Genomic DNA, 17,449 nt, shown 5'->3' with positions numbered 1-17,449 from the left:
ACTCATTGCCCATGATTCTCAGTTCCGTGACTAGGGTTTTTAATAGGATGCTTTCTACTGGATATTTCCCAGCATGTTGTAAGCATGGAGAATTGATATTGTTTTTTAAAGGTAACAAGGACCCTTCTTTTAGTTCTTATCAGCCTTTGATGCTCTTGCGTGTAATTGGAAAGGTTTTTGGGAAAGTTTTGTATCTCCTTATTATTAGTAGGTTAACTACTGAGCACTTATTGATGGACAGCCAATATAGCTTCCGGCCCAGCAAGAGCACAGAAAACACCATATTGAAGGTAATGAATATTGCTTCTTCCAGTGTATGTAGGTATGTGTTAGGTGTTTTACTGGTTATATCCAGGGCATTTAATAACTTATGGTGTCCCTCTGCCTTGTTTCAAATGCAGAAACGTAGTTGTATGTAGAATGAAATAAAGATTATCTCAAGTTATATTAGTCATCGAACTGTCTCCCTCCATGATAGCAGCTCGGAAGTAGGGAAGACCCTATCTAAAGGGTGCCTGCAGGGCAGTGTATTGAGTCCCCTTCTTTGGATAATTGAGTTTGATTCTATGTTACAGTTGAGGTTGCCACATTATTGCTTATGCAGATGATGGGCTATTGCTGGTTGAGGGGGACTTGTGGAACACGATAAAACTCCAAGCTGCTCGTACATGTGAGATTCTGAGGTTGTGGAGTCTCTAGCATAAGAAGATTTTTGGTCCAGAAAAGACCACGATGATGTTGAAGGGTCGGCTGGCCAATTCACGCTGAACATGGGTTTCAGTAGCCAGCCTTCCCATTAGGTATGTTCCGCTCAGAAACACTTGGGTGTAATCCTTGATGAGAATCTTCAATTCAAGGAACACCTTCAATATATTGCCAAGAAGGGCGTTGCTGCCATTTTGGAATTCACTATCCCGATTGGGGGTTGAATTTCTGTACCATGCGTATCCTCTTCAAGGGTGTAAGTGAGACTATTATGTTATACACTGCGCCTATCTGGGCTCATTGCATGATCTTTAGGTGTTATAGGAACATTCTTTTGAGAGACCTGCATCTCCTTCTGTTGGCTGTTGTCAGTGGTTACATGACTGTGTCATGGGAGGCAGTCTGTGTTATTGTTGGCATTAAGCTGATAGATATTCTTGCCGTAGAATGTAAGGAATGTTATATTTCCAAACATGATGGTCTCCTTACTTTGGAACATATGCAGGAAATTGAAGACCAGGGTTACATCTTGGCAGGCCAGGTGGGACAACTCGAAGGTCTATGCCCGGATTGCAGGGTTGATGATACGAAGAACCATGTCCTCCATATCTGTCCTCGTTATGAGGCTGAGCTTACCATAGTAGTTAGAGAACTTGAGAGTGAATTTCTTTCTGGATCTCCGAGTTAATTGGAAGGTTCGTGGAGAATGGTCAATAGAGGTTGGTTTCCTTCTATTACATAAATCAGCTGAAGTTGTTTGAAGGGAGTAGGATCCTGAATGGCTAGGGTTACGGCTGAGACATTTGATTGGCCGGAGGTAGGCATTTTGGCAACGAGCCTTGGTTAATTCAAAAGCAGTGATTATTGAAGTTGAGTGGTGAAGCCACTGTCAGTAGGAGGGCGGGTGACTACACTACTGAGGGTATGGTTGCAGTCCTGAGATGTGGTACTCTCTTGCCAATAGCACTCTTCAAATGTCACGGAGTTAATTTAGAGCAATAGTTGTTAAAGTTGGGTGGTAGTGCCACTGTCGTTGTTGGGTGGGGGTGACTGCGCTACCGAGGGTATGGTATGCCACACCTCACAGCAAGCAGCTGTGAGGTGTGGCATTGTCTTGCCAAGGGCGGTCTTCAGGTATGATGTTTATTGTAGGTGATGGGATGTAGGTCTGAATTTGTTGTTGGGATGGGATGTAGGTCTGAATTTGTTGTTACGTATAACACATTTTGAACAGTATGAGTTTAGCATTGTATTGAGTCGTTACTTTGTCGATGGTTGATGTAATAATGTATATTCTAGACTAACTCCCTCTGTTTGCCGTTTCATACTCATAGCTTTACTTCACTATAAATTATTAACTTTTAAAATTATAAATATTCCATTAATATATTCATATGAAATATTTTTATATAAAAATATAACTACACTATATATACTGAAATTCTATTAAAAAACCACCTAGTACAGAATATTAAGATGAGATGCATCTTACCTTAATTCTTCATGAAAGTATGCTCATTACTAGGTGGTGTATTTAATCAAATTTAAATGTTATTTAACAATATGTATCTTAAAAAGATTAATTTCAGTAAAATAGTAATAAATATATATATATATATATATTAATTTTTTAAACATGTTATCCTGTGAGTTGAATTAGCATTTACAAATCACCAGATATACACGTATAAAGCCTTTTCTAATCCTTTAGATTCATCATCAGTTATTAGAAATACTATAATTAACATTAGCATTGAGATACTTTGTCAATATGTCATGATTAATTAAAATTATTAGTCAGAAGTTAAAATTCTATTATACAGGCCTACCAATTTAACAAATTATCTGCTCAAAATTTATATAGGTAAAACTGATAGATCATTTAAAGCAAGATTTACAGAACATGTAAGACCATTTAAAAATAAAAACAAAATTTTTCAAATATGGCAGATCACTTGATTTCAAATTGACATAAAATTAGAGTTAGTAAATAATCTTAAAATATTAGAAATTCGTAATGTTAAAAACAAATTGGAACATTTGAAGAAATATATTTATAAATATAAAAATTAGAATAAATATAAAAATTAGAATTTTAACATCAGACTAATAATTTTAATCAATCTTGACATTGTTGACAAAGTATTTCAATACTAATGTTGGTATTTTTAATAACTGATGATGAATCTATAGGATTTGAAAAGGCCTTATTAGATTGAAGGTAAGATCAATCATGCTTTATATGTAGTTAACTGGTAGTTTTTAAATACTATATATATATATATATAACTGACCAGTTCTCATTAATAGAACATATTTTTATTTGGCTGTTGTTTATGATGGTGTCAAAAAAAAATTAATTGTTTTGATTATTATAGGTGCTGTTTATATATGTACCGAATACAAATTTCCTTCTCCAAGACTACAACAGTTGTTTACTACATTTCCATTAAGTACACATGAAGATAAAAAAAAATTGGGTGATAATGTTTTCATAGAACACATTGCAGATGTTGTTAGTATATTTATGTTTCAAATCCATTAATAATACATAGATAACATTATTTTTATATTCTGTAATAAGTTCTTACACTAAAATGTTTCCTAAACTGTATTCCCTAACAGTAAATCACAGTATCACAAAAGATTTAACTTTACATCCCAATAGTTGCAGTCAAAGTTACTGAACTCTTGTTAGAAGTAAAAAAAACTGAAAGTTTTATTTAATTGCTTGTGGAATGTTTAAGTAATATAAAAATATAGTAGTCAAAAGAGGAGTAGAACTCCTTGTTTTCATTGTAAGATGATGTCCAAACATTACATAAAATTTTTATGTATTTAACTTTTATATCTCTTAATCTTCTGAGAAATGTATTCTCAGAGAGTATGTTACCCATAAAATATATATATCTGCTTAAAGTATTATAAATTCTTTAAAACACAATTTAGTTGTATTACAATTTTATAAATAGATATATATATATATATAGTATAAATCTATAATTAGACTAGAATTTTCATTTTATAATGAATGTTATTAGATCAATTTTTTCAATATTGTTACCAGGATGGTTTAAAACAGTGTGTAATGACTCAGTTGCCACATTTACTTACTCGGCAATCTATTGGTCTTGTAGTAATTGATTCAATTACAGCTGTATTTCGTGCTGATTATGATCAACATGATATGGCTACAAGGGCAAAAGATCTTCGTACTGTTGGTCTGCAGCTCCATTCATTGGCAAATCAATTCCATGTATCTGTATTATGTGTTAACCAGGTAAGATTGCTAAAAATATGTATATTTAAAGCTACTAACAGCTTTTAATGACCAGATGATCAAAACGTATCAAATTTCTGTAGTAACATTATAAAATAATTTCCTTAGAATATTGTAATTTCTTAATCTGTTTATAATTCACTCTTAGCATTCTTCTCAGTCACCATAACTGAGCTCAATATCTAATATGTCAGTGCTTCACATGAATTTATATGCATTTCTACATACTTTTTTCAAACGTTATTTTAATTATTCTGTTATAAATATCAAACAATTTACTCATTCCTCTTTTACTTCTAATCAATTTTCATGAAACCACATTGCATATTCTGCTCCTTAAATCATTAAGAATAAACTGTACAATTGGGCTGCAATGTGTTTAACTTGTCAGATAAATATTAGATATTTTACTAATAGTTCTCAAGCTTGTCAGTTTATCAATTTTTTTGACCGATTTGGAATAAGAATGTAGAAATCTAAATCATTTGAGAATAAAAAGAAATGATTTAGTTAATGGGAATACTTCAATAACATGTCCGATCTGTAGGCTAAACCTGGATAGATTATGATGTATAATTCATAATTTTAATCATCTCCAAGATAAATACTTTGCTACCTGACCAGTCCTAGAATTTCAAGAAATCCATGTTTCTATAGATCTTAGCTTCCTGACAGTTGGCATTTGCAGTTAAATGAATGATATTGATAGAAATTTAATTTCCTCTAAAGTTTTAGCTGGATATTTATGAAAAGATTCCTTTTACTTTTTCTAAATTACTAAAAGGAAACAGATTTTCTGCTACTTAACTTAATAATAGTAACTCATCTTTTAATTTGATTAAAGGTATAAATTAAATTGCTTAAACAGCTTTTCACATTTAGTTTTTAGTGTGGATTTTTCATGACCAATAGCATAGATTAATAAGACAGCAGGAGATTTCACACATGTAGAATGAAGCATGATACTTCATGAAGCATGAAGTACAATGTTTATACTGAGGACATAAATTACTAAAATTTCCTTTTCCTTCACTTTTTTTTTATAAATAAAGTGAAGGAAATATTCATCACTGTAAGTTATAACAGTGATGAATATACAAGCAGTTGTAAAAGCCAATAATGTTGATTGTTGCTATTGTGAATATTAGTCAGATCAGGTGACTTTTATGCTAAATGGCTATACTTCAAGTATAATAATCGTAATATTTTCAGTTTTATTAAGTAAGAAAACCTGCTTGGTTTCTTGTGTATATTAGGTCATATTTAAACCTGAATTATAAGACTAGTTAACAAATAAAATAAAGACTTGAAAAATACTCTGTTGTATCAGATTTAAAATTGAAAATAGATTACATAATAAAATTATAATTATACATCACCAACATCTTAATTTACACAGGAAAAATATATGTTTATCACTACTTGGTTAAATAAGTAAAAAATAATGACTGAAGAAAAATCTAAATGAACTTAAAAGTAGTACAACCACCTGCAAGTGCAGTAAAGCTGTCAAATAATTCTACACCTTTACAGGGCTACTTACCACTGAATTTAAGAAATTGATTAGCAATATTGAACAATGAAAAATTTTGATAATATTGCAATCAAATCGTATTTTACTCCCTTTAACCCAACGAGTTTGATTTATATCCCCAACAAGAAAGAGTCAAGATTGATTATAAAGTTCAGTAAGCTTCTAAAGAAATAAATAAATAAATAAATAAATTTTGATTAAAAGGAAATATTTTTATGACGCTGTAGGAATTCAATCATCATAAATAATGTATTTTCCTTCGACCAGGCATGTAGTTTTATTTTATGAAAATCACCTGGATCGCAAAGGTAATTTTATACAAGTTTTTACTCTAGATGCCTGTACACAATAGTCTGTGTAATCACATGTACAGGCAATAAACAACATGCAAATTTTACAAATAACACATAGAAACTAAGATAGATCTCAATATATATGGATCATTCAATAATTAAAGAGACAAATGACTAGAAAAGCTATTATTTGTCAATGACAATGAAACTAATATTTCTTTTCAGCATATCTGACTACACTTAGACACTTGTCCGATCTTTATGTGAACTTTCTTGGTGTATAAAATGTTCTTATATCATGGAACTGTAAAGATGTGGCAACACCTCCCCATCCAACTTTTGAGCTTCCCATGTCTGTTCAGTGGTTTGGGAATGGGCGTAATTATGCCTTTTGAGAGAGAACCAAGACATTTTCTCTATGTTACAGATTCACTTTACTTTATAGTGTCACAGTAGTACTCACTTTTCTGCCAAATAATCACAATAAATTGGACCTCTTCATACTCCCAAAGCACCATTAGCATAATTTAACTGGGTGATATGTTGGTTTTGAATTTTTTCCTGGCAGACAAACTCTGATGCAAAATGATGAATCTAAGTTTCAAGATAAATTATTGTGGGATTTAAGAAAGAATTACCTTGCTCTAAAGACATTTAAGACATAAATGTGAATTCAGATATCGCTATGATTTTGAGTCAACTGTCCTAAAATCCACCTTGAACATAGTTTGGGGTAAATTCAGCTTATTATGGATAATGAAGTGGATAGTGGTGATAATTACATTAAAAATTTCAGCAATTTCCCAAATTTTTATGAGTTTGTCCTTGCGAATAAGATCATTATTAGAATTTTTGTAAAACATCAGTAAAACTTCCACTATGATGAAATCGGTTATATCTGTCTAAAAGATTTAAACTGTTCAATCCTCTTATTAAAAATTTTTAACAGTTAATACTCTTTTTATTATCCATAAGTGAATTTCTGTTTGTTTCAGCTTCTGAAAATGAAAACTTTTATCCCAGCAAACTGTTCTTCCACACTTCATGCTTCAAATGAAGCAGACATTTTCAAGAAAGCAAAAGAGGTTATAATAATAAATATCCTTTTCTAACAGCCGGTATTTTCTACATCAGCGTGGCCAACTTTTACATCAAAGTTGGCCCCACTGACATAGAAAATATCTGTTTATATCAAATTGCAGTTAATTCTGTTACAGTTTTTCTGCTGTTGCCATTTATTTCTAATTATTGAATGGCCCTTATACTATAGCAATATGAAATTTACAAAGCCACAAGATCTGAAATAAACTTCAGTGAACTTAAGATAGATCAAATACATTATTCAGTTACATTCAGGTGTGCTTTCTAATCCCTTTAAACTAGATACTATTTACTATACCAGTAGTAATTTCAGTGAAGATGTTTCTAATTAGATTTGAAAAGGCTTTAAAAGATAATTTCCAGTATTTTGGAAGCAAGTCATAGAATATTTTATAATTTTAGTCTTATTTCATTTCATCATGCTCTTCAGTGGATCTCTTTTTTAAAATAAATTGATAATAAAAATTGTTTATTTCACAGATTAGTTCTCTCATCCAACAACAATTGTAGATCAATATTAGTACCAGCATTAGGACTTGCATGGTCCAATTTAGTAACTACTAGATTACAGATGATTCAAGGTGAAACTGACAACAGAGCTTTACATGTCATTTTTTCACCCGAATTACCACAAACTTCATACCCTTATAAAATAAGTGCTAGTGGGATTTCAGGAAGTGAAACAATTTAAAATTCATTTTTTTATTATTTCTCTCCATTTATATTTTTGAAATTCATTTTTGTACATTTTTATTATTAAAAAGATAATAAAGATATTCCAAAATATTAAGAATAGGAGGAAAATTCTTTACTTATGGTATGGATTTTATTTTATTGATTTCTGATAATAATTATGAAAGTGGTGTGATCAACTAAACATCACAGGTGTGTTACGTTAATCCTGTCATGACACATTAGACCAAAAGTTGTAGATAAGTTCTTATTTTACTTCACTCAATCTTTCGAGTACTGCGCAGCTCAAAGCAATAAAAAACTACGGCTGTTTTTTTCCCAAGAAAATCTAGCTTTCTTCATGTACCAAAAATAGAGGAGCCTTCCTTGGTAAAATATTCCAGAGGTAAACTAGTCCCCTGTTTGGATCTCCGGGTGAGGACTACTAAGGAAGGGATCACCGGAAAATTAAAAAATAACATTCTACGAGTTGGAGCATGGAATGTTAGAAATCTAAAAAAAAATGTTAGAAAGATTGGTAGGTTAGAATATTTAAAGAGGGAAATGGATAGGTTAAATGTAGTTTGTGCTTAGTGAGGTTTGGTGGGAATAAGAAAATGACTTTTGTCAGTTGATTTTAGAATAATTAACTCAGCAACAAATAATGGGCAGGCAAGAGTAGGTTTTGTAATGAACAAGAAGATAGAGAAAAGAGTGTAGTATTTCAAAAAGCTTAGCGTTAAGACTCATTGTAAAAAGGATAAAATCAAAACCTAAGCCAACAATGATTGTTAACATCTATATGCCTACAAGTGCCCATAATGATGAGGTAGAGTGTGTATATGAAGAAATTGATAGACCAGTTAAATACATAAAAGGGAATGCAGGCTGAGTCTCGAAGAAAGTTACAACTTTAAAATTGGTTTGAAAAATGTCTGATTAAATGCAATGGTAAACTATATTAAGTTTATATATTGTGCATGTGTTTCTTCAGATAAACTTGTCTGAGCACTTTCAATCACCTTCTGTATCTAATACAAAAAAAAATCCTTCCTGTTTCCCTGTGATAATTAAATGGCATCAAACCCCCCCCCCCCCCAAATATATATACATAAACCATCCCAAATTTCATTTAAATCGTTTCATCCAGTCTCGAGATATCAACCAAAACCAGGTCAATAAATATACATTTCTGGAATTCAGAAATGTAATTTTTCTGTTAAAATTGTGTTTTTTGATTAGAGGGGATCATGAATTGTCTGCAAATTAACCTGACATGCAGAAAATTGACCCAATTAGAATACTTTCCTTTTTGTAGTACATTATATAACTATAAAGGTGGGAAAGTAATAACATGGCTATTGTTGGTTTTATATATATATATATATATATATATACTGTTGGTATTAATTTTGGATCAAAAGTTGTTTAAATTATTACGGATATTATACTTTTACTGGCATATATACTATTACTGGCAATTGAGAGGAACATTTTAAATAATTTGAAAATATGAGCAGTTTTGTCACCATCTCATGTACTGGAGTGTAATTTAGTGTCGTTAAAACTAACAGAAATAAAAACTGCTGAAGGGACATGGTTTCCCTGATTATAACACTTCCAGTTCCATCACTTTCTGTAGATTCCTCACATCTTCTTTACTAGAATTAAATATACCAAATAAATACAGTAGTCCATTAAAGCTTTTAATTCATAATTATCGTGATTAACAAAGGAAATTGCGAAGCAGTAGTTTTAGTGATAATTTAATAATTTTATGTTCTAATATAATGTATAACATTTCATCAGTAAACAGTAATTCCCAATAATAAATTGAATTAATAGAGATTCAAGTTTTTAGCAGTTTCTTTTATTTGAGAAAGATGAGTCCTAATAACCTAAGTTCTTGAACTAATAAGTTCAGTACCCAATTTATAACAATTTTTTTCATAAACAGACTTTTGTCTAATTTCCTCTTCAACAATTCATCTGATACACTCATCGCGTTTTTGTTTTTAATTTCACATACATTGTCAGGACTTTCTATGTCACATTCACTATCGCTATCATATTCACTAAATATAGATTCACTGTCCTACAGATCATCAGTTCATTAAGATATCTTCAATTTCATTTTCATTCAAGCTTTTACTACATTCACAAGAGTACTTATACTCAGTAAACTCATAATTTGTTAAAAATTTAAAAAATACAATGACGATTTTATTACCAAAAAAAAAAGTAACATTGCTACTATCATCGGTTTGATTGTGAACACTGGTAAAAAATAAACTAGAAAGTTTTCATTGTACATGGCACTATAGCTGGCCTTGAAACACCCTTGAATAGAGTGGACAATGAAATCGGGGAAGTAGCAACTGTCATTGCAACATAGCCAACAAAAATATACGTCTCAGGTTAAAAATGACCAGATGACAGCAATTAAGAGTTAAATGTGTATAACTTTGCAATTATTTTGAATTTATGCTTGTAGATTTACCAAAATATTTTTCAAAATATATAATATCAGAAAATGTAAAAAAAATTAATTTTTTTTAAAACCTAAAAAAATTAAGAATCTTTAAGATTAGATAATACTTTGTTGCTACTGGTATATTCTGATACATCTATTTAAGAAATATTTTGTTATAGATTTTAAGAAATATATTTCAGCAATTACATTTACCATTTCTATTTGAATCTTGCCCGATCTTTTGTAAAGGCAAAAAAATCTCTTCTTTAGTATTTATTTTTTCCACACAGAATCTTCTATTTCTAACCCACCCTGATATATTTCTCAACTTGTTTATTGATGTGCTCTTCTCTTCTTTGTATTCTCTACAAGTCTTATAAGATTTTAAAGGTTACTAAAAGGAGAAACATTCCTCTGTAATTATTGACTCCACTGTAAATTTTGTCTCCTCTTTTGTGTTAAGGATGAATTGGGGCAGACTGGCCATTCGTGCAGGATTTTTTCTGTCTTCCAAATATTTTCTGTAATAGATCATTGATTAATTAGCTAATAATCATAATTTTAAAAATTACACAGTTATTGGGTCCTCACCCGGATGCTTTATTATTTTTTTGAGATCAGATTATTCTTTATTTCTTGTTTATTCAGGGGACTTGAGTTTTCTAGTTTATTTACTGGTTACAAACAGTTGTGCTTTTTTATGGATTTTTAGCAGTTTCAACAGTTTTTCAAAATTATTGGCTAAACTTTTACTATCGCAAAATAATATTTTTTATTAAATTTTATATGTACTCAATTTTTTATGAAATAAGAGTATTTTATTGTAATAAAAAAATTAGTTTATTTAAATTTCGGTTTTAGAAATGATTATAATATATAAATTGTGATTATTATGTGATGTTAAGAAATAATATTTTGTTCATAAAGTAAAAGATTTCAGAATTATATAGTCTGATTTTACAATATGTATGTGAAATGAAAACTTAACCTTCCACTTAAATATTTAAGTGGATTAAACTATATTTATATACTCTTATTATTTAAAAATTATGTTTTTGAATATTTTCATATGTACATTCAAAGTTATTTATTTTTTAATCAAATAAAGTTCTACAAAAACAGATTGCTTTTTTATTTAAAATGTACACCATTCCTTTTCATAAGATCAGTTGGTTGTATTATATTATGACCAGATGCATTTATCCTGTACCAGTTAGATAACTAAATTAAAGCTACCCCCTCTTTGCCAGACCAACATTGTGAATCTGCATAGTCTTAACTTTTCCATTTAAATTTTTTAGTGTCCCAGCCATGGGGGTTTAAATGTGGTGGCCTCACATCAAAAAGTAGATTATTATGAGGTTGTTTCATTTATAAAAATCTCATTTTTCTACATTTAATGGTATGTCATTGTTATAATGTTAGGCAATATGGACAATGTTAATGATAATTTTTTGCAGCATTTTTTTTTTGTTTTAACTGATTTTCTCTCTCTCTTCTCTAGTCTATTTCTTTCCAGACCATCTTCTTGTTCTATTTTCCAACTCGTGATTGAAAATTAACTTTCTAAACAGATCTTGTTTTAAAAATGTTTCAACAATTCCTACGTCTTAGAGAACCTTTTTAATCGCTTCAGTCTAATTTATTTTGTTTTTCTTTCTGCAGAAATCTATTAATTTTTTACAGTATTTTATTATTACTTTTTAAATGGATGAGACAAAAGAAACAGTTGTATACCCTTTTTAATTAAATTTTACTCTGCTTGGGTTTTTTTATAACTTTACTTGTTCCTATTCGGTTTAAGTTGTTTTGACTTTCTTGAACCTCTTTGTTTTTTACTCTAAATTACAGCCTCTCCTAGTTTAGTTCCTCCTAGGTTCTTGTTTAAATCCTACTACAGTTTTTATAACAGAACTCTTCAGTGTTTTCTTTTTGGTGCTTTTGTGTACCCTTTTTAATTAAATTTTACTCTGTTAGATTTTCGTACAACTTTACTTGTAAAAAGTTCCTCTTCGGTTTAAGTTGTTTTTACTTTCTTCAACCTCTTTGTTTTTTACACTTAACGAGTTTTCTTTACCTTGTAGTTTTTATTTTTTTTACGCTAAAATAAAATCTCTCCTTGTGTATATCGTTTTAGGTGCTTGTTTAAGTCGTATTAGATTCTATATAATAGAACTCTTCGGTGTTGTCTTTTTTGTTTTTTAAAACTTAATGGATTTTTTTGTTTTTTACTGTAAAATTATATCTCCTTGTGTTTAACGGTTTTATTATATAGTTATTTTTTCTCTTGTACTAGTGATTTAGTGAAGCTCGCTAAATACACTTAAATGTGAACCTTTTTCCTTCTCTGTTTACCTTATTTAATCTCTTACTTTTCGTAATATAGTCAATAAAGTATTTTTCTTCTATCTACTCTCTCTTGATAAGTTGAGCTGTGGTTGTTTCTTTTATATTAAAAAATTTATTATCTTAAATATTTTTATGTAAGCGTTATGATGTAGCAAAAAGTAATATACTTCTACATGAAATGCTAATAAAATTAAATTTGAAATAAATTGATCACTGTTCAGTTATTATTTAATCATTGTTAAATATAACTGACTTTTTTTTAGTTTTACTGGCAGTAACTGCTAAGGTCATTAGCCCAATGGAAAATATAGCATATGAAAAATTTCATACCTGACTTCTTAATTTTTTTACATGAGTTAGGTAGATTTCATAATAAAGTTAGTGATTCTAAAGGGTACAATGATTCAATTTCTGGAAAATTTCTACACATCTTAACGACCATCAGCTCAAAAGTTTATATATATATATATATATCACTTTCAAATTGTTCCTTAAAAATAACTAACTTGCCACAAAATCTCAGTTAAGTTCATTAATGTTCAAAATCAGAAAAGGGGGTGCATTTTCGAAATAACAAAATATCACTATAACTTAATTATTAAGAAAAATATAGAATTCATTTATAGTTGTTACTACTCTATGGATAAGGGCCTAAAACTTATATAAGTAAAGTTTTTTGATATCGCCAACCATTGGCCCAGGGTGTGTAAAAATGTAGTTTTGAAGATAAAAAGTTATACCCTCCCTAGGCACAGTCGGCAATCGACTGTCCCTAGGCACAGTAGGCAATCGGTTTAAAGTGGTTGTTAGTGCTCCAAACATTACCTAAAACTTCTGTTCTTTAACAATTTTTGATATGACCTACCCTTACGACAAGGGATGACCAAAATGCTCCTGAAGGTGTAAAAAGATGGGGCACGTTATATGCTAAACATGTGCAACTATTGTCATATTGAGTAAATTTGAAGTTTTTCTTAACTTTAAGGTGAAAATCTTTTTTTTAACACTGATGAAATCTACCTCTGTCTTCCAGCGTGCGGAAGGGATTTTTTTTTATTCAAATATTTATTTAAACATTATAAATGGTCTGATATTTTACATTATTCATGCATGTGAAACATGTGAGGTGTTTACATGTGCAGTATTCATTCAACCCAGATGTAAGGTTTTTGAAAACATTTTTTTTTTCAGATGGCTTAGGATTTTTTAAAATATATTCAGGTTGTTAGGTGGATTTCCCCCAATCAGCATACTACACAATCTCTTTCTGGACATGGTGCTTCACCATGTGTAGGGCCATTGATGATGTGCACCGTGTTTTATAGTTTGATCCAGGTACAAAGCTGAACATACTAAAGCAGTTGGAAAGCTTGCGAGAATAAATTTTGTTTTTGATCTGCAAGTAAATTGGAAGACCAAAAGGCAGTGGAACATAGTTGCTGGCTTCCTTAGATTCTTAGCCCTGCGGAGGATGGCTGAGGTTGTCTGATGCTATTATAGAATAGCAACCTGTGTAGCTAGGGGCCTGCCTGGGTGCTTACTACCTACCAAGGAGGTGTTTTGGCATGACGTCCCAATAAGCTCAGATATTTGCTGTTAGGATGAGAATAGATCTTTGATTAAATGTGTGATGAAGCTGTAATATGGGAGGGTGTAGGCATTTACCCTGCTTCTGAAAGCAGACCAGAACAGAGAAAAATTGGGTAAGTTTTCATTAGAAGCTTATTAAATTTGTGAACCTGTTTCTTGATTATTGAGTAAGCACCGTGGACCTACTTTTGCGAAAACCATACTAACTACCCTGGCATGCAACTCGATCGTCAATCTACCCACGAGAAGGCGCTCAAATGGCTTATCAAGTGTTCTCGGTAGGCACAAAGGGACGGTACCCAGTGACATAAACATCCTTATCCCTACCCTTTTCCAATAGCAACCTTCCAAGCATCTGGCACAAAGTCATGTGTTAAGCAGTAGTTGGCAGCATATTGTAGCTTTTGCGGGACCACATTGACCAGGACCTGGACTGCATCACTAGATGGTGATGCCATCTAGTCCAGGGCCCTTCCTCTGCCTAACGCGCATGGCGGCAGCTGTTACTTCATCCCGGTTAAAGACAGGCAGTGAAACTTCCAGAGCGATTTCCCGCCAAGGCACTCGATAGCCTTTGGGAATAGTTTTTCCAAACAATCCACCAGGTACTCTCATGCCAGAACGGGGAGGGAACAACCAAACTTCTTCATTACTATCTTGTAGCTGCTGCCCCACATGTCACCATCAACCTCACTGAGCTGGTCAGCCCGCTTAGCTCTCTTAGCCCAATTAATATCTGCCCTACACAGACGCCTGGCTTCATTAAGTATCCCTCTAGCATGAAAGATGCCTGGGTGGTCACCACCCTTTAACAACCTCTGCAGTCGCCTTCTTGCTCTGAGGCACTCACTATGTAGCTTTGCTACCTCCTCGCACCATCAGTAGACTCCCTTACTTCCGGCAGTGCTTTCCATCTAATACTCATCAAGCACCTCCTGCACTATTTAAGTTACCTCCTCTGGCATAGTAGCATTTCTTAGCCCGTCATATAAAAAATAACTGGGATTTGAATTCAGAACCTTCCACATGAAAAGGAGAGATTTTTCTTACCGTTCTTTCTCAAATTGATAACTAAAAGATAACTAAGAAATGATAACTAAGAATTGATAACTAAAAGCCTTTGGGAATAGTTTTTCCAAACAATCCACCAGGTACTCTCATGCCAGAACGGGGAGGGAACAACCAAACTTCTTCATTACTATCTTGTAGCTGCTGCCCCACATGTCACCATCAACCTCACTGAGCTGGTCAGCCCGCTTAGCTCTCTTAGCCCAATTAATATCTGCCCTACACAGACGCCTGGCTTCATTAAGTATCCCTCTAGCATGAAAGATGCCTGGGTGGTCACCACCCTTTAACAACCTCTGCAGTCGCCTTCTTGCTCTGAGGCACTCACTATGTAGCTTTGCTACCTCCTCGCACCATCAGTAGACTCCCTTACTTCCGGCAGTGCTTTCCATCTAATACTCATCAAGCACCTCCTGCACTATTTAAGTTACCTCCTCTGGCATAGTAGCATTTCTTAGCCCGTCATATAAAAAATAACTGGGATTTGAATTCAGAACCTTCCACATGAAAAGGAGAGATTTTTCTTACCGTTCTTTCTCAAATTGATAACTAAAAGATAACTAAGAAATGATAACTAAGAATTGATAACTAAAAGCCTTTGGGAATAGTTTTTCCAAACAATCCACCAGGTACTCTCATGCCAGAACGGGGAGGGAACAACCAAACTTCTTCATTACTATCTTGTAGCTGCTGCCCCACATGTCACCATCAACCTCACTGAGCTGGTCAGCTCGCTTAGCTCTCTTAGCCCAATTAATATCTGCCCTACACAGACGCCTGGCTTCATTAAGTATCCCTCTAGCATGAAAGATGCCTGGGTGGTCACCACCCTTTAACAACCTCTGCAGTCGCCTTCTTGCTCTGAGGCACTCACTATGTAGCTTTGCTACCTCCTCGCACCATCAGTAGACTCCCTTACTTCCGGCAGTGCTTTCCATCTAATACTCATCAAGCACCTCCTGCACTATTTAAGTTACCTCCTCTGGCATAGTAGCATTTCTTAGCCCGTCATATAAAAAATAACTGGGATTTGAATTCAGAACCTTCCACATGAAAAGGAGAGATTTTTCTTACCGTTCTTTCTCAAATTGATAACTAAAAGAAAAGAATCAGAGTAAGAGAAAAACGTTCAGTGAACACATAAAACAGAGAATATTATTTTTCTTAATTTTAAAACAATGACTATATTAAAGGATTCTATTATAAATATTTTATTAAAAATTAATCCAAAGATGAAAAAATAAAGTCATTAAACTACTCAAGAAATTTTTTTAGTATATTTAATAATTATATTATTGTAACCTCAAATAGTCAGACATTAATTAATTCTTGGAATACTTTGTTTTATCAAATAAACTCATCAGCGGTTATGATAAAACTTAATTTACGCTTAAATATTTATTAACAACATGAATAATGTACATAAAAAACCCGTTACCCATTATTTTAAGTAACACATATATATTGTTATAGTTAGTTTCATTTATAATGAAATTTGTAAATTTAGATCCAAATTCATCAGGTTCTATAAGTATCTTCCAAATTTAAAGCAAAATTACACAAACAAGTTGCTCTTCCTAACTTTTAATCTTTTTTTTATATAAGAAAAAATGTACAATCTCATTATAGACATATTTGCAGACTGGAAACAAAACCAAGTATCATGACAAACAAAATTTTATTTCTAAAAACCAAGTAGGATTCTTTAAAAATAATATTTTATTTGTTTGTAATGACACACCACCACTAGTGAAATAATGAATAGGCAAATATGATGATATGGAATATCAAATGTTTGGTTTCTTTCTGGATGACCTTGTAATTATAATAGCTACATGCACAGCCGGCATCAAGTTAAAACCCATGAAATACCTTGGAGAAGACAGATTCAAAGATAAAGGTACAGAATGATGGTGTAATGAATGACTAAGGGACTTGACACCAGAAAAGATAAACAAAATCTATGTAAAAGGGTTCTTCAAAGTCTCTAGTTCAAAGATTATTATTTACCAAGCCATCCCTAATCCAATCAGGACTTAAATGGCAGCCGGTTACTAGGCATATTAATAAAATCCAATGTAATTATTTACGTTTAAAATTTTCACAGCTCAGAGATTTAGCTTGGTCCATTACAAATAACAATGTACATAACTCTCCTCATACTTAGAGTAACAGATGAAATCTCAATTTTTTAATCAAAACCCAACAATCATTCAAATGTTCTGACAATTAACCTTTTAAACCATTTTTGCCACTTACATTCTACTGACCTTTTTTAAAATTCAAGATTTTTAAGAATAAATCATTTAAGAGAAGAATGAAGTAAATATTTGTTAACATTTGCTGTTGAGCTTCTCTCCTTCAAGACATTTACAAACATTCAT

At 32.0% G+C, this 17,449-nt stretch overlaps 1 protein-coding gene across 1 annotated transcript in view; it reads left to right on the top strand.

Moving 5' to 3' along the window:
* LOC142317897 (uncharacterized) overlaps positions 1 to 4,033 on the top strand; it is a 95,188-nt gene extending 91,155 nt beyond the window's left edge. Inside the window, exon 4 of the mRNA XM_075354436.1 lies at positions 3,773 to 4,033. Within this exon, the coding sequence (XP_075210551.1) occupies positions 3,773 to 4,033 (261 nt within the window). The remainder of the gene's footprint in view (positions 1 to 3,772) is intronic.
* Positions 4,034 to 17,449: the final 13,416 nt, after the last annotated feature.

Source organism: Lycorma delicatula, chromosome 1 (assembly GCF_047948215.1).
Source record: "Lycorma delicatula isolate Av1 chromosome 1, ASM4794821v1, whole genome shotgun sequence".
NCBI classification, from domain to species: Eukaryota; Metazoa; Arthropoda; class Insecta; order Hemiptera; family Fulgoridae; genus Lycorma; species Lycorma delicatula.
This window is presented reverse-complemented; position numbering and strand designations above follow the sequence as displayed.